Genomic DNA, 21,402 nt, shown 5'->3' on the forward strand with positions numbered 1-21,402 from the left:
TGTGAGTCTTTATCTACTGTGTATGTGCGTGTTTTGCTAATGAGAACAAAGGGTCTACATTTATAGAAAATAAAAATGCATCCTTTAGCATTTAGTGTGGTTCTGTTTAATTCACAACTGGCGAAAGTTTGGTACAGCCATAGCCCTCTATTATATCATTTTCAATCTTGTCCATATGTGTGAAATCCAGTTTGGCAAAAGGAACCTCAGTGTGGTTGGTTTGCAGATAATAAACAATAGCTGTTGACTGAACTGTAAAGTAGGAGCAAAAATTGGAGGAACAAAAGTTGACAGCCTCTCCATTTGCTCACATGGATGCAAACAAAGAGGTATTGTCCACCAAACTACCCAAAAGAAGAAAAAAAAAGACATAATGAGTGCTCAGTGACTATTATCTGGCTGGTGAGCAGCAGTGCGTCAGTGCTGGCGTAGCTGCCCCTGTGGAGCTTTGAGGAGCCACTGCTCTGGTTGGCATCCTCTCTTCATATCCTCTGTGTTCATGCATCACAGCAGAGAGAGAGAAATGAAAGAGAAGCAATTATATTTTCCAACCAGCCAAGCACGTCCAGTTCAATAGCAAATGTGTTCCTGTTCTCCCTTTGAGTATTCTGAAAGAAGACTTTGAAGGCCTGAGTTAACACGAAGCAATAAACTATTAGCACAATTTCAACGAATACAACATTTTTGTAACAGCAGCATTGAAGCTGCAAATACTTTCATATCAATATCCCATTGTGAGGACTTTAAGCTAAACAAATGTAAGGAGCTGGTAGTAGTCAGCAGCTAATGAATGAGCTAGGACTGAAAAGGGGAAGGACAAAACTTACGGAAATATTTCAGTGTCCTGACTTGTGATACAATGATTGATGTGCTGGAGCCCAATATTGATCATTTGACTCCTTGTGTCACTACTTCACACTGCTATGAATATTGTATGGTATTGTAACATATCAAATCGCTTGGAATCATATTCCCATCGTATAGCTTCTTATCATACTGTAACATATCGCATCCTAACGCTTCGTATCGTACTGTAACAAATCAGAACGCATCACTTGGTAACACAAATTTGTAACAAATCGCATTGTGTCGCTACACTTCGTTTTGTTTTGTAACGTATCTTTTTGTAATGCTTCATAAATTACTCTAGGATTTCCAGTCCCAGGAATGAATGATATAATGTGTTATTCATTTATATCAGTAAAAAGGGTGTTTTTGTCACACACATCTCAAATGTCACAGGACATACAGTATATATTCAGGGTTGTTGTTTTTCAGAAGATGAGTATCAAAGCTGGATAGTAGCAGTAAGTCGCCCGTATCAAAGTTGCCTGAAAACAACTGTCATAAAGATGGATGTTTGATACTTTGGGGGGGGAGGGGAGGGCTGAAAGAAGAGGTGAAAGTGTGAATGACTAAGGAGGGGTGTTAGCTCCTCTCCCTCCGTCTGCTGTCAGCAGTTGTGTGTGTATGTGATGCTTTCCCTCTTTCCTCAGGAAGACCGAGAATGATTGGAATGTACCAGCCTACAAAAACACACGCACATACACACACACACACACACACAAGAGAGAGACACTTGGATAAACTCCTCCATCAGCAGATAAAACTCATTTGAAAAGAATTAAAGTAAAAATTTCTTACTTTAGCATGATGGTGTGAGCTACTTTCTGAACACACAGAGAAACACCGGTCTCCAAGCACTTCATAACACTAAAGCAATTCAGTTTCTTATTGCCCTTCTATTGCTTTGTGGGACTCAAGGGAAGGATTGAAAAGAGAGGCTAAAATAGTGAAACAGAGGCTGAGATATCCTGATTTTAAGGTGTGGATAGAAAGAAAAGAAAGTCCAAGACAACCACTTCCTACAACTCACACAAACTCAAACTACATTTTTTAACTCAAGAGTTTTGAAAAGTACAGATTTAATAGTCAGTTTGGTACTTTAAAAAAATGTCTATGTTGTGATTAAAGCTAACAGTTTGTCATGAATAAGCAGACAGAGAGTAAGACATTGAGGGAGACATTAACGCATAGCTAGAAGGTTTAAGATAGACCCTAAAGACTTGAGAGGGTCGGCTATATTTAACAATTCCTCTTTCATACTCACTGTGTGTGTGTGTGTGTGTGTGTGTGTGTGTGTGTGTGTGTGTGTGTGTGTGTGTGTGTGTGTGTGTGTGTGTGTGTGTGTGTGTGTGTGTGTGTGTGTGTGTGTGTGTGTGTGTGTGTGTGTGTGTGTGTGTGTGTGTTGTAGTATGAGAAGACCATAAGACACGCGTCTCGCACACTGCTGACATGCAAACAGGCCGCAGTGCAGAAACCTAACCTGCTATAGCAACACCCAAAAACCCTTGGCAACCCAACCTGGCAACAGCCCAGCTCCGCCTTGGCATCCTCGCTAATTCGGGACACACTTATCCCTCTGCTCAGGGGTCTTAAAGTTAACCTTTGGGTGTGAGAGTGTGTGAGATATGGAAACAGTTTGTGCTTCAGAATGCGAGCGGCACAGCTGAGCGGTCAGCTGGAGTCGAGGGACTGGCTGAGCTCGGGGAAAATACAGACGCATGCTTTCGCCCACATATACCACTACTGGTATTTCATAATGCACTGCCCTGTACTGGGTGGGGTCAGTCATTTTAAATAGTGGAACAGTATTTTAAGTTGTAAGTATGTCTTGTTCCTACTGGGGGTCCAAAGTAAACAAAAAGACAATTGATGTGTTCATAATCACAATAGTAATATTAAACTATATTTATATAGGACCCAGGTTACAATAAATAAATATATAGCAATAAAACAAAAAATATTAAAATCACAACATTTCAGTCAGACAACTGCTGTTTGTACCTTTAAAATATTTAAAAGTCTAGACTCAGGCCTAATCACTCCTCACAGTTTTAATTTACATGCAGAAATTTGAGGAGTGATGGGATGAGAGCTAAAACCCCACATTCAAAGCCTACAGGTGAATGCAGGGGGGGGTGGTTTGGCTGAGTGCAGTACTGGTGCAGGTCAGAGCTGGCAACGAAAGAGCAAAGGGAGAGATCCGAAAATCTTGCAGCTTTAATAGACCGCTAATTGGAAGGAGGTGATGTCAGGTGATTGTTAAGAATGAGGCATGTGAAGTGTGAAACCACTGATGCTTGAGTTGACTGCTTGAACTAGCTCACAGATGTCGTGATTAATAAAATCATCATATCATATGGGAGAGATGTACTCCAAAAAACTATTCAATTAATGCAAAAATGGTGGATTCTGTCATTGTAACTGTTTCTGCGTTAATACCACACGAAAGGACAATTCTGTAAAACAACGCATCAGCAGAAGGTAAGCAGAAAAGTGTAAATGGGGCGGCAGTAGCTCAGGCTGTAAGGACTGCAGGGTTGCCAGGTCGAGTCCTGGTGCAGACCACAGTATGAAAACAGCTCTGTATCTGGAGAGGTGCCAGGTCACTTCCAGAGTACTGCCTAGGTGCCATTGAGCAAGGCACCAAACCCCCAATGTGTAGATGCCCCACTGTGACATCTCTTCATTAATGCATGTGCACAGGTCCTGTTTGTGCATGAGTTTGTAAGTGTCCTCTTAACTGAATCTCAAAAGATTTGGAGTACAGTGCATGTGTGAAGGGGGGCTTGTGATTGGTAATGACTGATTTTTAGACTTGAGTTTAAACTTGATGTTCTATGTGCACAAAAGTCGTCTAAGTAAGCCAGTAGACTAGAACTGAAGAGGAGGCATAAAGGTGGCTGCTTGAGATGCTGATTCATTTTTTTTCTTTTCTTTTCAAAGATCTTCACTTTGGACCCTTTTTGCCTTTACTGATTGGACAGACAAAGAAAGACATGAAATGTGGGGGGGAGGAAGTGAGGTATAGACATGCATCAAACATTCGAGGCCAAGAGTCGAATCTGCGGCTGATGTGTTAACGACTCTAGCGTCTGTATATGGGGTGCCTGCTCACTGAGCTGAACTGTGGCCTTACTAAATAATTTATACACCATGCATGTTCCTACAAGGATGTTGGAAGCACAAAACTGGCAGTGGCTGTTGCATAGGGAAGACAGCTGAAATGAATTTGTTGGATGCAAGGCCTTAAGTGTAGTAAGTTGATGTCACACTATGATGTGCAGGAGGATACGAGGCTTTAAAAAGCACTGTTGATCTGTGGCTGTGAAAAAGCTTTCAGTGTTTTCTACAACTTCTGGGCTGACTTTGCTGACAGATGGAAGTTCTCAGAATGGTAAGGATTTAGGTGACCACCGTTACAACACTACCACTGTATGAACCTCTTTGTCAATCCTTTATGACAAACTACTCTAATTAATGTTGACCTGCTGAACAGCAGCCTGTTGACAGATGACAGATAACATTATTTGATTTCAATGCATCACTTTGTAAAGTGGCTGCCCAAGAACTTAGCATGGCTTGTTACCTGTATGTTATAGAAGTGTCATGCAGAGGCTCTGCTTGTCAACAAAATGGGTCCAAAATGTATAAATTTTGCAACGACATTAGGAAACCCTTGTAACGGGGCACCATCTAACAGCAGTTTCACTCTCAATGCCCTGCTGAGCATTGTTACATGATTGCTGCAATACTGGTGGGAAGGGCCCCAGATAGATTTTTGCAGAGGACCCTAACAGATTTTTATAATCTGCCCTGGTGTCATGAACACCTGGGCCCAGTTGTTCAATAGTAATCCAACAGGATTAAAGCTATCGGATGGAGTTCTATCTTGAAATCAAGAAAAAAGGACAATGTGATCGGATCCTGGTTTTAATCCAGATAAATCCTCCAGTTTGTGTTGTTCAAAACTTTTGAGTGAGAACAATTGGTTCCAAAAATCAGGATCACCCTGACTCCAGCAGAGAGCTGGATTCATGCTTACTGGATTACCGGGAGAAAATTGCTGAAACAAAAAACAGCAGATAGATGATATTTAAATACTTTTTTTAAATGATATCTTTCAGAGTGCTGTTTTGCTTCAGCAACAAAGTAGAGAAGGTATAAATTAGGGATGTAAAACAATATTTTTGTTTATTAAATTATTCACCAAAAAGTATCATTAACACACATTAATAAGAAATTCAACGCATTAAGGATCTTTCAGCCTGTGTGGATTTTGGAGCCCCCTGTGCACGAGGAATGTGAAGTCCCCTTTAAAGCTCTAGTTATCTGGATTTGGTGATCCTTAAAAGACTGTATCATGTTCAGGTTGATGCCATCCAGTTTTTACTTTGAACAACCAGGATTAAAGAGAGCTGGATTACGTGATCCTTTGCAGAAGAAAGTGGATTACCAAATGTCTATCGTTTGTTTCTGGATTAGACCTTTTCAAAACCGGAGCCCAGCATGCTGACTGGAATGATACAGCGTTGCTCCAGCAGCTGTTTTTTGAGCAGCTGAGGAGGACAATAACAGACGTGAAGATGTCATTGGGTAATGAGACAGGCATGTGGGGAGATATCAGTCCAGGCAAGAGGCTTCCAGAAGGTTACTGCTGCTCTCTGGTCCTCCATGTTGTGGCTGTGGTTAAATGGATCTGTCTTGAGGCAGGGACTGTTCTGATGCCTCAGTAAGATTAGGATTTGGTCTGCCCTTCCCAACAACCAGTACTCCCCCATGACCACAGATATGAGTAACAACGTCACTCTTCGTGATAGATAACAAAGTTTCAAATGCCTCCGTTGGACGTCTAAATCATAAAAATATATAATTATACCCTATAACGGCAAAGTAGCAGTTTTTGACACAGAGAGCCATTCTTTCAGATCACATGCCCTCTCCAACATATTTATGATTACTATGACCGCGGGTATTGATTAAGTATTGTTATATCCTATTACAATGTGGTAGAATTTGATGACATCAAGGGGCACACCACTGAACTTGGCATGGGGTCCAGGGGTCCTTATTTTGAAAAAATATGTAGGCCTATAATGAATATTTTGATGCCAATGTATGTCCTCTGGGAACTTAATTATATTTAAATTAGAAATATATGCCTCTGTCTCCTAAAGCTACATTTGATGCAGTAACAAAACTCTGTTTGTATGTATCAAGTTCACAAGCAGAAAAAGGATAAGGACAGCACTCTGGACTGTTCTTCTAATTGCCTCATGGACGTTTTTGAGCAGACGCTCTTCTTCAACATGAAACAGACAATTTTCACAAACATACACAGATGGGTCAGTTATACTAAATAGGTACCAGTCAATCCCAGCAGGGGGGAGTCTCCACCACACAACTTTCAACGAAGAGATAGTAAACAAGCAGCATCATACAGCAGAACGAGAGGACAACAATGGCAATCAGTTCATAGGAAACAGGTCAATGAAATCTCCCCATGTAAACCAGTTGGAATGAGGGTACCCAAAGAATGGATCCAATAAGTCTCTTGCTGCAGAAGCCTGTTACACGCTGTGGAAGAGCGCCTGCTCCATACATCATTAAATACCATGATTTATATTTGTTTCAGTAACAGTATTTAATATAGATTGTGAGTCTGGTTGTTGAGTCAAATTCTGTGTATGTGTTATTAGGGGCGCTTTTCCTTTTGGGAGGGGGTGGCCACAGGGGGGACCAAGCTCAGTGTTAAAGGGCCCCTGTTGGCCTCTGCCTAGAACCGCTCATGCCTCCTGCTGTAACTTGTGTTTGTTGAAGCGTAATGAGTGAGTTGTTATGCGAGTATAAGCATCAGTCACAGCAGGACTGGCACAGAGGCAAGGAAATAGTCACTTAATAAAACAGTATAGTATAATATCAGCTTCAACGTGCAGTTTGACTGAGGTACCCAGTTCATTTTAGGTCTATCTACCTCATATCGCTTGTACCAACTAGCAGGACAGAAAATGCAAACAGTGAGGCTGCAGCTCCTCCTACTGACCAAATGGCCTAACTGATTCACACTCGAGGTGAGTTGGGAAGCTGTAAACTGGGATCTTTTGATGAAATACAGCACGATAATAAATGTCTGGAATGTATGTGTCTTACAAGATAACCACTACTGTGCCATGTACCTTGTACATTTATTTCTGTATGGGTAGTTAGAGTATCTCTAAGTGGTAAATAAACCACAGCTGCACTGAAAGAAAATGTTCCCACCTGCAAACCTACAGGATTTATAAATAATAACCACTGGCTTCATTTAAGGGAAAGTAGCGTTACTCCTGGACACTGGAGGTTTCCTTTTTTACAAGAGTCATCATTTAAAGTCAGTCATTACAAAGCTTTCCCCACACTGGCACAGAGTCTTTAAGAAGGATGAAATCTACTGATAGATGAACTTGGCCACACATTGGTGATCTAAATGGGGAAGTGAGAGTACAAAATTTATGCTGATGCCTTTCTGGGTGTTATATTTCCTTCACAGAAACCCTTCATTTCTTGTTTCTGTTTCCTTGCAAGAGCATGAAGATGTTGAGCCGGATGTTCATCCTGTGTAGTAAGTTTACTTTTTCACAATATTTATCATATAATGTTATTGATGCAGTTGCAATAGAGAGAGAGAGTAATATTACCAATGACTTTATTATTGTTGTCATAGCTACACTGCGGTATAGGTAAAGTTAGTGATGTATTTCTATTACTGTATAATGCTGCTTGAAATATATGGCTTTACTTTGTGTCAACTCTATGAGAATGGATGCATACATATATGATACTGTTTGTGTGTGTGTGCGTATTCATGTCCACATGTAGAGGGGAGGAAGAAGAAGATGTGCCCGCACATTTGATCAAAAAGCTTTTATTCCGTTTAAATCACAACGTTTCGACCGGGGGTGTTCTTCATGTGACGTTGTGATTTGGACAGAATAAAAACTTTTTGTGGCATTTGATCAAGTGTGCGGGCATTTCTTCTTCTTCCTCAGTCCGATGTTTTTGCCCTGCACTGACATGATGTTCGTATAATGACTAACTATTTCACATGCAGGTGCAAATATTCAAAGATTCCATTTATTTGTCATTTTTCTTATGTATCTGCATACATAAAAAAAAAAGACCAAATGCTGTTCTCCCAGCCCCAAGCAGTGTGACAGAAAAAAAACATGTAACATATAGACACATAAATACACCTAAAGATCTAGTAAGGAATAAAATCAGTTCTACAAGTACGTTAATTACAATAAAAATAGCACCGACAATATAAGTAGAAAAAAAAGAAAAGAAAAGAAAAAGAGCAGACAAGAAATAACACAGGAAGCATACAGTTAGTACCACAGTTTTTCAATCGTGTCTAAAGTGCAGTGGCTATAAAGTGCGAGTGCAGCACTCCTGATTAGTGTGACAGAAGAGGGGGGGGCGCAGTTTGTTTATGATCCTGACAGCCTGTTGAGCATTCTGCTTGATTTAGAAGAAATGCTCCGATACCTTTTGTCTGGCGGAATGAGGTAAAACAATTTGTGAGATGGGTGGTGGTGGGAGTCCTTTATGATGCTGGAGGCCTTGCGAGCCCAGCGCTGATTGTAAGTCTCCAGCAGGAAGATACATATGTACATTTGTATTTTTTGTTTTGTTAAAAGCACCATGTAGGATATGAATATGGTTATCATGAAGATCACTTAAATGTTAACGCTCAACTAAAAACATCCACTATTGATTTCATTTCATTCTGATTTTATTTCACTAATTATATCTAATTATATTTACTTAGTTACTTATGTATTGACAGAAGTACACTCCACTTCTAAATCTACTGCTTTTGGACTTTATCTCATAAAAAAGTATGTTTTTCAGTCTAAATTAGTAAATGGACAGGTCGCCAGATGGCCTAGAGGTTATGTCTAGCGCCCTATGTGCAGAGGTTATGGTCCTCGTCACAGCCGCCATGGGTTTGAATCCAACCTCGGCCGTTTGCTGCACGTCTTCCCCCACTCGTTCCTTCCAACATTTCCTGTCTCTCTTCAACTGTCCTATCCAATAAGGGTAAAATGGGCCAAACATATATCTACAAAATGGAATGGACCGAGTAGTGAATGTAAAAGACATCAAATTTGACATTCCTTGTCGTCTTCTCTTCACAGTTGCTCTGAGTGGTGTCAGCAATTCAGCAGCGCTGATCACTGTGTCTGGATATGAAGGATATGCAGTGGGTATCTCTTGTTCCTATGGCATGGGTTATGACTCTTATGAGAAGTACCTGTGCAGGAATGACTGCGGTAGCAATGATGTTCTTGTAACGACGACAGAAACAAGTAAAAACAGATTCTCCATCTACGATGACAAAGAGAAACGAGTCTTCACAGCCAGTATTACTGGTCTCACACTAACGGATGCTGGGAAGTACTGGTGTGGGGTGACCAGGAATGGGAAAGATATCTACACTGAAGTAAAGCTGCTAGTCGGAAAAGGTAGGTCAAGAAAGCAAGAAAAAAGACCCCAGAGCTGCATTTCCATGATGTAAGAAAGTCAATATCTCATCACACACCTCGTCTTAAAGCAAATTAAAGATTGTCCTGTTCATGCGTCTTGGGTGTAAAATAATGCTGCTGTAGAATTGAACAGTTTGTCTCATTAGACCTTACAGAGGAGGGACGTTAAAAACTACATTCTCTCAGGGACTTGATTCATACTAAAGTGCTTTCCTGAAGTATTTCTGTTATCTGCTGTTTTATACCTCCGCTTTATTTTATTTCACAGGCTCAAGTTGGCCAGCTACACGTATTTGACAGATTTTTGTAGAAACTCAGCAGATTCATCTTACCCCCTTGTAAATGATAAATGGACTTGAGCTTGTAGCGCTCGTTTAGTCTTCTGACTACTCAAAGCACTTTTACACCACAGGTCACACGCTGATGGCAGAGGCTGCTATGTAAAGTAGTGTAGTACTAAAGGTTGGTCTTGGCCTCGAGACTGGTCTCGAGGTAACTTTTTTAAAGGTCTCTGTCTCGTCTCGGATTCGCAATAATTTTGACACAGTCTCGTCTCGGTCTGAGCAGAATCCAGATTTTAAATGAAGACCTGTATATGTTTAAGTTGTTGCATTATATTCCAGCACAGTCTTTCGCAGAGGGGCAAATCCCTCCCCATCGTAACTTCAGAAAGACTCAGCCTCTCTGGGATGCTCTTTTTATACCCCATCATGTTTTTTTGTGTCATCATGTGTACTTTTGTAAGAATTTAAAACTTATTGTGAGCATCAAAAAAAGATTCAACATTTGATATGTTGAATTTGTGATATTCTATCATATATGGGCTTTCAATGTTCTGCAAAGCATCACAGATAACATTATGCACAGCGTCAAATGATGATCCTTTAATACTTGATGTACTGTTTCAACTAGTTAGAAGAAATAGTTTACATGGCTCAATATTGACCAACTATTAAACTGCTGACATGTAAATATAAAAATAAACAGCTGTTATATGTACTCGGGAAAATGTTCAAATCTAGATTTTGTGGTGTGATGTTGTTGTTTTTTTTACTGAAGATGAAAATGTATCAATGTTTGATTTGCTGACAGACAGCTGCTGTGATCAATCTACCAGACTACAAAGTTATGAGGACGGCTCAGTGGACTTGATTTGCCCGTACAAGCAGAAGGACCAAGACAACCTGAAGTACATCTGCAGAGGAAACCAGTCCTCCACATGTCTGCAGCAGGCACTGGTCACATCTGAGTACAAACAAAAGGGATACTTCAGTCTGGCTGATAACAAGATGTCAATGAAATTCACAGTGACCATCACCAGTTTGACCCGGAAGGATTCTGGGCCGTACCTCTGTGGTGTCCAAAGAAAGTCCGACCTGGATGTTTTCACTGCTGTTAGTCTGGAAGTCAATGGTCAGACATCACAGTTTGACCCCATCCTATTTCTTCATTACTGCTTATGATCTCCTCTAAACATGAAAAGCACATTGCATCTAACTTGCCCTGAATGTCTTTCTGTTTGGCAGAGTGGTGCTGTGTGGAGTCAAGTGAACTGAGCGGCATTGTGGGGCATCCTCTTTCTATACAGTGTCCCTACCCACCTCAACACTGGGATAACAGAAAGTTCCTTTGCAAAGGAGACCACCGCAAAAACTGCACAGATGTAATGACTCAGAGCAGGTTCTCATTACAAGATAATGTTTCTTCAAGCTCTTTCTCGGTGATGATCACAAGAACCAAAGTAGAGGATGCTGGGACATACTGGTGTGGTTCAGACTCACAGTGGGCAGTGGGAAACTTCACCAAGATTCATCTGTCATTAGGTAGGAGTACAAAAAAAGTAACGGCATAACAGTCAAAGTTGAGTAAATCTAAAATTAAAGGAAGTTACTTTGCAGATTCAGAATCCTACGAATCCTTTCTCTGACAGACTTTTCACAGCAGACCAGTGTGCTGAATCCTGTTGGATCAAAAACAACGTTTATCCCTGACAGAAATGTCAAAGGTGTGTGTGTGTGTGTGTGTGTGTGTGTGTGTGTGTGTGTGTGTGTGTGTGTGTGTGTGTGTGTGTGTGTGTGTGTGTGTGTGTCTCTGCTAAGACACAGGCTGACTTGAAAATTTAAAAAAACACCAAACTGGGTTATGGCTTTTTTGTTTTCAAAGATTGTGGTAAACTGTGATGTGAGTGTGATGCTGGTAAGTGACATCGAAAAGTTTGTTTTAACACCTTGTTTTCCCTCCCTCTAAAGATGCAGAACACTTCCTCTCTGTGGGTGTCATGTTGCCCACTGTGGGTGCCATCGTCCTAGTCATACTGATCATTTCCGTGGTCATAATCTATAAATATAAGTGTCGCAGAGCACAAGGTCTGTTGAACGAATGTGTGCACAGAACCATGCATTATCTACACATGTGCATGAAGAGCATGTTTATTTATTTCTCTCTTCATGCCTCAAGGAACCAAAATCCAAGAGAAGAGGAACCAAACCAAAGTGGCAGGAGTGGAGGAAGTGATCGATGTGGCAGATGTAAGGAACTGAAAGTCCAAACATGTGCTTTTGGAAATTATGATAAAAAGATATGATGACTGAAAAGAAGTTCTAATCATAACTGTATAGACACACACACACACACTCTCAGAAATGAGAGGAGATTCATACACCCACACACTCTTATGGGAGGAGACACAGAGATGAACATGAAACAAGGAACAAACGTTATAACATAAGGCATTTATGCTTAATAACATGAGTCTAACATTCCTCTTTTATCTCTATATTTTGCTCATGCTTTTTTAGATTTATGAAAATCAAGGCGCTGCAGCGTGCTCAAAGCAGGAGACCTCCAAATGGCACAGCTCCTGTCACCAGAACGACAATGATGATGTGTACCAAAACTGCTCTACAACAGAAGATATGTACTGTAACCAGTTTTACTTGAAGACAGCCAAGAGATGAGCAGCATGGGAATGAATTAACCGAGTCCAGAAGTTGTATATATCTTGTATATCTTGTAATTATAAATCTGTGGATAACCATTTCACTAGAAATACCCAGTTGTAAGTTAATATGTTAACATGTGGTAGTTAATGTTATGTATATGTATCTCAGACCTTTTCTGTCATGCCTCCCCTTGGAAGAGGACTCCCCCACCCCCCAGTTCACTATGAAGTATTGTGTGTAAACAGAGGAATCAGTTGCACTTTCCTTTTCTATATTCACCAATCATATCTTCTTCAAATGCTACCATTAAACTATCTAAGAGATTTCATATCCCTGTCTATTATTTTTTACTTAAAAGGTACAACAACAAACGTGCAACTGTTACATCCTCTAAGCTTGTTTCTTTGAGCACTCAAGGAGAAGATGTAAATCCAAAGTCACAATTTCTAACGAAAGGAACTGTCACTTTGACAAAACAGAGAAAGCTACAAGCAGCTTGTTGTAACACAGCCCAAATAGTAAATTGTATCATGACCTCCCTTTTGACAAGGCAAATAGGTAATCATTGTTTAAGATACGGCTTGGCACCTGGGATGGCCAATCAGATTTCAAGGAGGGCCCAGGCGGACGATTGGGCAGATTTGATAGGACAGTGGCTAGAGTAGGAAAACGGCTGTGCTAAAAAAAAGTGCTATACACTGCTGTTTGTGGGAAACAATGACTTTACTTGTTCACATGCAGTAACAACCACTTCCTCTGTGAGAAGCGGTTAATTCTATTCTATTCTAAAAGATGCTTCAGCCTCTAAAAACCTTGGGTTCAACCTCTGTAGTAAGGGTATCTGCAACCTTTTGAAAAAAAAAATTCAAGACAACATCATCAGCTACAAACTAATAATTTGGCTAAGTTTGAATACTTTTCAAACCTTGATTAAAAAAAAAGATTAAAATTGAATATTGTTTGTTTTCTTCTTTTCTATGAGTTTGCCTGAGGGATCCCCAAGAGGTTTTATATCATCATCATTGTGAGTCCAATTTAAACTGTTTTGTTATTCCCTTGTAACACAATCCATCCTTTGAGTCACTTGATCCAGAGCGTCTGTCTGAGCTGCTCCTGCCAACATGTGTAACCAGGTAACACAAAACAAACAAACAGCCCGATCTGCTGTGGGACTGTGAACTCTGCACCTCTGGAGCTACTTTTGATTCTTTGATAAACACACAAATTCAGACGAGAAAAGTCCTTTGTTTTTGTTTTTAATCATCAAAAATGAGCTCAGATGTGTTGGTGTCCAGGCCACACTATGACGGTAGAGCTGTGGCTCAGGGGGTCCAAGAAAAGGACCCTCCAGTACAGCTGGAGGTCCCACAGCCATCCTCGGGCTCAGCCACAGCAGGGTACCGGTCCGCTAAATACACCCCGCTAGAGTGGTTCTCCAACTACCACACCATCCTTCAGCAGGCAGGAACCGACCGATATCAAGCCCAGAGCATCCAAAGAGAGTCCAAAAGTCTGTACCAGGACGCTGAGTCAGCCACTCTGAGGACCCAGGCTGAGGGAACCCGTTTTCTAGGGGACAGGCTACAAGAGATCCACCACTGGAAGTCAGAGCTGCAGCGGCACATCGAGCAGCTGCTGGCTGACACTAAAGCACTGCAGGGGCTGAAGACAAGGCTGGAGAAAGCACTGGACGCCACTGAGATGCCGCACGCCATCGCAACAGATAATCTGAACTGCAGGGCAAGAAGACTGGGACCAGACCTGGTCAGAGACTCTGTGGAGGATGAGCTGCTGAAGGTAATCAGTAAAAAAGATGAGACAGGGCATCACTTAGAATAACCTCTTAACATGACATTTAAAAAAAATCACAATATGAAGATGCAATGTGACAAACAAAGTGACACATCCAAAAACACACCAATTTAACTGATAATGAAAAGGATACATACAAAATATAAAAAGAATACAAAGATGACTGTGTAGAAACTGTGTTTAAAACTGTTAAATACTGAACTTAATAATTATAGGAGCGAAACGGCAACCCCCGGTCCTGAAAAATGAAAGCCAATGCGGAAGTCACATACCAAAGCCAAAATAGCCATTTTACAGCATCAATGAACAAGAACATTATTTGTTATTGTCCTCAAGGGTACACACTGCAGGGGGGGGTGAAGTTTTTTTTAAACGGCTCTGTTTTAATGAAATTCCGTTTGATGAAAAATACTTGTTATCCATAGTAACACCTGTCTGCTTACATCTGCTGAGCGCGATGTAACGGTTCGTCAAGAGGCTTAAAACCCGCCTCAGCTCCAGCTCTCAGTCTGTCGTTAGGTTGACTGAAAGTTAGGTTGAGACAGGATTTCCATCATGGCGGCTGCTGCCGATGAGCCTCCAGAACCCCCTGTCTTAACAAATGGCTGACATCAAGATTGACTGATTGATGGGGGTTGAGGGAAGGCATAAGAGGGAATAAAACTAGTGTCCAACAATAACACAGCCCCAGCAGAGGGCCCACTCTTACACTGGGTTTGGATTGTGTCTCCTGTAGGAAGTGGATTTAATACGGAGCATCCAGGCTCTTCTGAAGAGAACTACAGCTCAGGTCGTCAGTCAGATCAAGTGAGTGTCCAAACCTGTTTGTAGACTATATCCTCTTTATCTTTATAGAAATGAACAATCATCATTGAGAGTGTCTTTGTGTGTGTGTCAGGATGAACGGAGAGGCAAAGCAGACATTAGAGATGGACTGGTCTGATAAGTACCAGGCCTACAACTTTGATGACCACAGTGGGAGATACAGTAACATGAGCCCAGACACACAACACCACCCCAGCTCAGCCGCCATGCATGACCAGTGAGTCTACGTGTGTGTGTGTGTGTGTGTGTGTGTGTGTGTGTGTGTGTGTGTGTGTGTGTGTGTGTGTGTGTGTGTGTGTGTGTGTAACAATATTGCAGAACAACAAAAATGAATCTCTATTATAGAATATGTGAAAACATACATGGCTTTTATACAATCTGTCCTCTGGTCTGTGTCAGGGTGAGTAACCACACAGCATGGACCAAGTTTACTCAGGACAACCTCTCCAAGGCCTTACAAGAAGAACAGGCCACCCACAATCTCAGGTCAGTGTGTAAAAGCTGCCACAAAATCCAGTTTTATGTGAAAAACAGGATCCAGTCGAATAGTCCTCTATGGTTAGGAAGATTCCCAACTGAGTGTAACGACCCAGAAGTCTTTTAAGCGTCAGCCATGAGGCAAGCAAAGTTTATTTATTTAACACATTTCAGCAACAAGGTATTCAAAGTTCTACATACAAAACATCAAAAGCATCACGCCAAAGGGAGAAAGAGACATTCAAATAGAAAATGTAAAAATCACTAAAACAACATCACAGAGAAAAGGCAAGAAGCTCTGTTGCTTCTTTTACTATCTTATTTAACGAAGGACACGCTGAGCATCCTTTAGGAAAGGAGAGACGGAAAAAAATAACAGACAAAACGAGTCGACTTCAAGTGACGCACCTCTTGACCTTTAATGAAAACAAGCCATTTTCACTGAATCAAACAATTACCGTATTGGTCCGAATATAAGACGACCCTGATTATAAGACGACCCCCGTTTTTCAACACTCATATTTAGAAAAAAAAGATTTGCAGACCAGATCTTGTTTTTGTAAAGAACTTTTTTTAAAGAACTTCATTTTATTTGAAAATAACAATATTAAAAACACATTAAATTAAACACCTGATGTATTAATAATTATAATAATAATTAACATACCGTATTTATCGGTATAGGCCTACGGCACTTTTCAAAACAAAGTGTTTCACAAGGGCGAACTATGTACAGTATGATTCAACATTAAAATCGATTAACAATCAAACAATATTATCAACATTTTTAAATAAGAGAGAAAATACAGGCCACATCTTTAACTAAACTAAACTAAAGCTCGTCAAACTTCTCCTCCGATGTCTCCTATTCCTCACACACTATTCCTCTCCTGTGTTCTCTCTCACTGTCATCACTCCCCTGCTCCTCCCAGAGCGCGTCGTGTGTGTTGACATTTAAAGGGACAGGCGAACAATTAAAGCTGCGCTCTGAATACTAGACCCCAAATATAAGACGACCCGACTTTTTCGGACCTATTTCGATGGGGAAAAAGGCCGTCTTATATTCGGACCAATACGGTACTTTCATATAATCATACTTATGGTTCATGCGGATAAATACGAGAGGAGAGGAGGGGGAGCATGGAGGTGTTCTCGATGTGTCACCCTGTCGCCTTACTTAACTGATTTATTTAGCACCAACCTTCAATGACTCAATCTATTCAATAATTCAAACTGTTTTGGGGCCCCAACTTTGAGATCATACAGATCAGTGCAGTTTAACCAATATGAGATGAGATGTCTGCTGTTTTTTCATGACACTAAAGACAGCCTATAACACAAGTACTTTTGGTCCCATCACAATTAAGATAATACTGTGTAAGATAAGATTATTGTCATTACAAAACGCTTCACTCATTATGTATGAACTGATAGTAAGACAGGACCAGTGTAGACTAATGGGTGGTTTCACACCAGGGACCATGGGACATGTGGAAGTAGGAAGACGGCCGTTGTTGGAGTCTAAGAATGCACAAAAAATGTCACAGTTAACAAGATGGACTCAGCCCTCAAGTGGTTGCCATGGTTACTTCTTACTCTTTTTGCTTCTTGGCGGATTTGCTAAACCAAGTATGTGCATACTGCTACCTGCTGTATCGAACTGTGCAAAAGCTAAAAGCTGCCTCGTCGTGATTGGCTGTTCTGTTTGATAAACTTCATAAATCCTCAATGAGGTCATATTCATAACAGTTTCCACGTTTAATGGCTGCATTTAACAACACAGTGAGAAGGCACTGAGCAGATAGCTGTGCTGTTTGTAGTCCATCTTCTGGAGTTTGTAGTTTTTACACAGCAGACCCTCGTGCCATCTGTAACATCTGCGGTGTAAGTGAAATCAGATTCCCTTATCACTGCGGCCATCTTTTTCATCTTCCATCCTCGTGATGTTTTTCATCGAGTTAAAGGAAAAACGGATTGAAAGAACTTTAGGGAGTATTCTTTTACTTTTCGAGCCATGTTTGATGTTTTCAGTAAAAACACAGTGGTGCTGTTTGTGTGTGTGTCAGATTGCTGGTGGAGCGTGTGCTGCAGGACACCACAGACGACCTGAGAGTCCAGTGCTCCAGCGTGAACCGAGCCTTCAGCCTTCGCTGTGAGGAGCTGATCGAGGCCAGGACCCAGCTGGAGATGAAGCTTGCACAGGTAGACAACAAAAACAAAGAGTTATGGGTTTATTTTGAATGGATTCATGTTCTATCTATCGTGTGATTGTGTTTAGATCTTGGAGCAGATCGGGGCCCAGGAGAGGAACATTGTATCCCTGCAGCAGGCCATCCACAACAAAGAGGCCCCACAGAGAGTCGCCCAATCCAGGCTTTACCTCCGCTCCCTCAGACCCAACATGGAGCTCTGCAGAGATGAACCCCAGCTCAGGTACACACAAACACACACACACACACACACACACACACACACACACACACACACACACACACACACACACACACACACACACACACACACACACACCATGTCTCATCTGATTCTATCTCTAACTGCTTCTTTTTTGCCTCCTGCGCGTGTGTAGTTTGGAAGGGGAGGTGCAGCAGATTGATGCCACTCTATCATCTCTGCACCAGCAGCTGAGTGAGGCCAGAAGCTCGCTGGCCCACCTGGAGGAGTCACGCGTTACAGTTGAGAAAGACATAAACTGTAAAACCCACTCGCTGTTCATCGAGAGAGACAAGTGCATGACTCACCGTAAACGATACCCAACCGTCTCCACGCTGTCCGGTTACTGAAGACCAGAGTCTGTGCAAAGTTGCATTTGGTTTTGCGATATTTTACAATAGGTTAAAGTTTTAAAAATAAAAGATAATGTATTCTCTTGGATCTGTAAGATAATCTCTTATCAAGAAAGTGTGGAAAACAACTACAGTTATGATCACACTCACACATTCATAAAACCAGTGTGGGGTGGAAGGTCCACAAGGCGGAGCGGCAGCAAGGTGTCTGTGTTTACAGTATACTGCATACGCAAAATCCTGCAGTTTGTCGAGGGTCCACAAGAGGCTGGCTCCAAGAGCCCGGAAGTCACATACACACCACATTTTAAAAAAAGCCTGTTTTAACAGCAGAAATCAACATTTTGACAGCCTGGTACAAAAACGATCTTTGTCTGATTAGTTCTTGTTCTCATGGGCACACACTTGTACAGGGGTGCGTTTTTATTATAACTCATCCGTTTTGAGTCTATGAACGATACGTGTTATTCATAATTAGGAGCGAGGCTGACATGATTGACAGGTGGGCGCGATGTAACGGTTCATCAAGAGTCTTAAAACCCGCCTCAGCTCTCAGCCTGTCGTTAGGTTGACTGTAAGTTAGGCTGAGACAGGATTTCCAGCATGGCGGCGATGAGCCTCCTGTAGTAACAGATTAGATGATGTCACTCAGGCTTCCATGCCATTATTATTTACAGTCTATGGTATTCACCTAATGACCTTGGGCGTTATTCCTGTTGCTTTACTGATTTACATGATTGATCAACAAGGAACAAGAAAACTAGACAAAACTGTGAAGATAGATTGATGATAAAATAACGACTGCACAAGTCATTTTACAGATTGATGGCTAAATAGTTCTCTTACAGGGCTACTTCTAGGATCAGTAGTTTTATAAGTAAATCATGCAGCTGATATAAATACATAAGCTGGTATGCAGAAGCACTCATCTCATGACACTCAACCTTGTACTACAGATGAACAAATAGGAGTGCTGTGCTCTGGTTTGTAGTTAAAGTAAGCAGGATATTTTGAAGGCGATAATTAAGGGACAAATGCGTCCCTCAATGACAGACTTTGGTCACCACTGTGCTCGCTGCTCAATTTATGTAGGCAGAATTGTGTTTAATTAGAGTAGATCTCTGGCTGCTGCAGTATAGGACGATGATTTACAGCCGCTGTGGGGATTTTTATAAATCTAGAAAAAAGAGGAAACATAAGTGACAGTAAAGCTGGCTTGTGTCACAGCATTGACTCACCATAGTTCCAAAATCTATTTCTTATTTAGCTTTTTTTCTCTAAGTTATGACCGCAATAAGATAACTAAAATTGTCTGAATAAATGAACAAACATTCAGAATTCCTTTCTGGAAAAAATGTGGAGTCTGTCTCAAAGGCCCCTCTCCCCCCTTCTGAATGCGTAGAATGGTTTAGTCATAGTCATGGAAATTTTCCAGGTTAGTTTGGGCCGTGGTATGGGCCCAATGTGATATCTTTTCACGGGGCCCAGAGTTCCTGGCGGCGCCCCTGCTTACAGCGAGGAGGTTGTTGGTTTGAATCCCAGTCGGACAGGAGTCTCATTGTGTGGAGTTTGCATGCTCTCCTCGTGCATGTGTGGGTTCTGTCTGGGTTCTCCAGCTTCCTCACACGGTCCAAAGACATGCTCGATAGGTTAACGATCAGTCCAGGTTGTACCCCGCCTCTCGCCCAATGGCATCTGGGATCAGCTCCAGTGGCCCGCGTCCCCGAACAGGAAAAAGTATAGATAATGGTTGTGTAGATTCTGATATTATAAGACCTCTGTGTCTGTGCACCATTAAAAGCATGCAAAATTTGTCTTTTCTTTTTAATGTTCATGTACCAATGTGTGCATGAGGAAGCCAATAGACAAGAACTTCAAATGATGACAAGCTTTATTTATTGGTTGAAACAGTTTTGTTCCTCTTACCTCCCCACACTTCACTTCTCATTGACCTGAATTGGCTAAAGAAAGAATTGGATTCTTCTAACATGCTTCAGAACGTACTGCAGAGGGCTTTAAGGGGTCCACATCTTCATGTTACTGTAAGTTAACACTTAGCGGTTAAAGAGGAAGTGAGTTAAGATAATCTTTATAGATTGTATGATGTTCACAGAAACAGCCACGTGTGAAAGGTGAAAAGAAAGGTGAGAAAATGACTCCCACAGCATGTGACGTCAAACACGATCTTTCATAAGTTCATACATCAATGTCCTCGGCTCAAAGTTTCACACTTTAACATCTCAGGGTCACATGGTCAATCCTTCTCATTTCTCATAAACATCTTCCCGTGTTTGTATTCAATTTATAAGTCAATGATTAAGCCGACATACCTGAATATGAAAGACTTATATTCAGAGACATGTGAATAAACAGAACATAAATATGAACATAACTGGCTTTTCTTTGATTATTGCACTAATCCTGTTTTGTGACCAAATGAATAAAAGATCTTTTGTCCTTCAGTGTTTATTTTAAACTATTTGGAATTTACAATGCATTCAAGTAAAGCTGAAGTGATTCTATTTTGGAAGCACTCGGAAAACGACTATTTTTTTTAACTTTATTTTATTTTTCATTTTAAATAAAATTACCAGAGATTTCACACTTCCAGCTTTTAAAAAGAAAATAGAATCAACGGCTTCACTTTAAGGATTTCTTTTCATCATCTTTTTTAAAATAATTTGGCTTTTCTGGATTTTGTTTGGTTGCACAAAAACAGGATACGACAAAATTGCCTTTTTTTCCTGAAATAATACACACCAAATATTACAAAATGATTGAACTTGTATGTCAACATGACCTCCAATTCAATATTAGAGTCATCAATAGTAACCCATTGATTGGAGAGAAAACATATGGGACTATTTAGAGCCACAATAGTCTGCCAGTTATGTCACGCGCACCATGTATGGAGGCTCTAGTCCACACTGCGGCCCTTTGCTGCATGTCATCCCCCCTCTCTCTCCTCCCAAAATGTACTGTCTCTCTTCATCTGTACAATCTAATAAAGGCAAAAATCACCCAAAACATATCTTTGAATGTGAGTAGATTTTAAAAGTGACTTGTTTTTGGCAACAGTTTTTAGATACTTCACACCTCACTCTTCTGCTGCGACACTTTTGTGATTTTTTTTCACTTCTATTTTAACTCCAGCTCTTGACAGATTTATGT

The 21,402-nt window shown here is 41.0% G+C and overlaps 3 protein-coding genes across 4 annotated transcripts in view; all 3 read left to right on the forward strand.

Annotated features, from left to right (window-relative positions):
• Positions 1 to 664, forward strand: part of metrnlb (meteorin like, glial cell differentiation regulator b) — a gene marked incomplete in the record, with an annotated part of 8,541 nt that extends 7,877 nt beyond the window's left edge. Inside the window, 1 exon segment of the mRNA XM_065952811.1 lies at positions 1 to 664.
• Positions 665 to 7,326: 6,662 nt separating this feature from the next.
• LOC109999206 (polymeric immunoglobulin receptor) lies at positions 7,327 to 12,636 on the forward strand. Of its 2 annotated transcripts, XM_065952819.1 has the most exons (8): positions 7,327 to 7,444; positions 9,024 to 9,350; positions 10,464 to 10,784; positions 10,898 to 11,194; positions 11,302 to 11,376; positions 11,621 to 11,737; positions 11,829 to 11,899; positions 12,170 to 12,636. In XM_065952819.1, exons 1-8 carry the CDS (start codon positions 7,411 to 7,413, stop codon positions 12,326 to 12,328), a joined length of 1,401 nt encoding a protein of 466 aa, XP_065808891.1. In that variant the 5' UTR covers positions 7,327 to 7,410; the 3' UTR covers positions 12,329 to 12,636. The 2 variants fall into 2 exon arrangements, with proteins under 2 accessions (XP_065808891.1, XP_020509830.2); XM_020654174.3 differs by lacking the exon at positions 11,302 to 11,376.
• An 851-nt stretch (positions 12,637 to 13,487) lies between these two features.
• tekt4 (tektin 4) lies at positions 13,488 to 20,656 on the forward strand. Its single transcript, XM_020654173.3, has 7 exons — positions 13,488 to 14,110; positions 14,862 to 14,932; positions 15,024 to 15,167; positions 15,350 to 15,436; positions 17,494 to 17,629; positions 17,706 to 17,860; positions 18,015 to 20,656. The coding sequence occupies exons 1-7, from the start codon at positions 13,583 to 13,585 to the stop codon at positions 18,226 to 18,228; spliced, it is 1,335 nt and encodes a 444-aa protein (XP_020509829.2). The 5' UTR covers positions 13,488 to 13,582; the 3' UTR covers positions 18,229 to 20,656.
• The last annotated feature ends 746 nt before the right edge of the window (positions 20,657 to 21,402 follow it).

The sequence above is a fragment of the Labrus bergylta genome, chromosome 1, assembly GCF_963930695.1.
Source record: "Labrus bergylta chromosome 1, fLabBer1.1, whole genome shotgun sequence".
Classification (NCBI taxonomy): domain Eukaryota; kingdom Metazoa; phylum Chordata; class Actinopteri; order Labriformes; family Labridae; genus Labrus; species Labrus bergylta.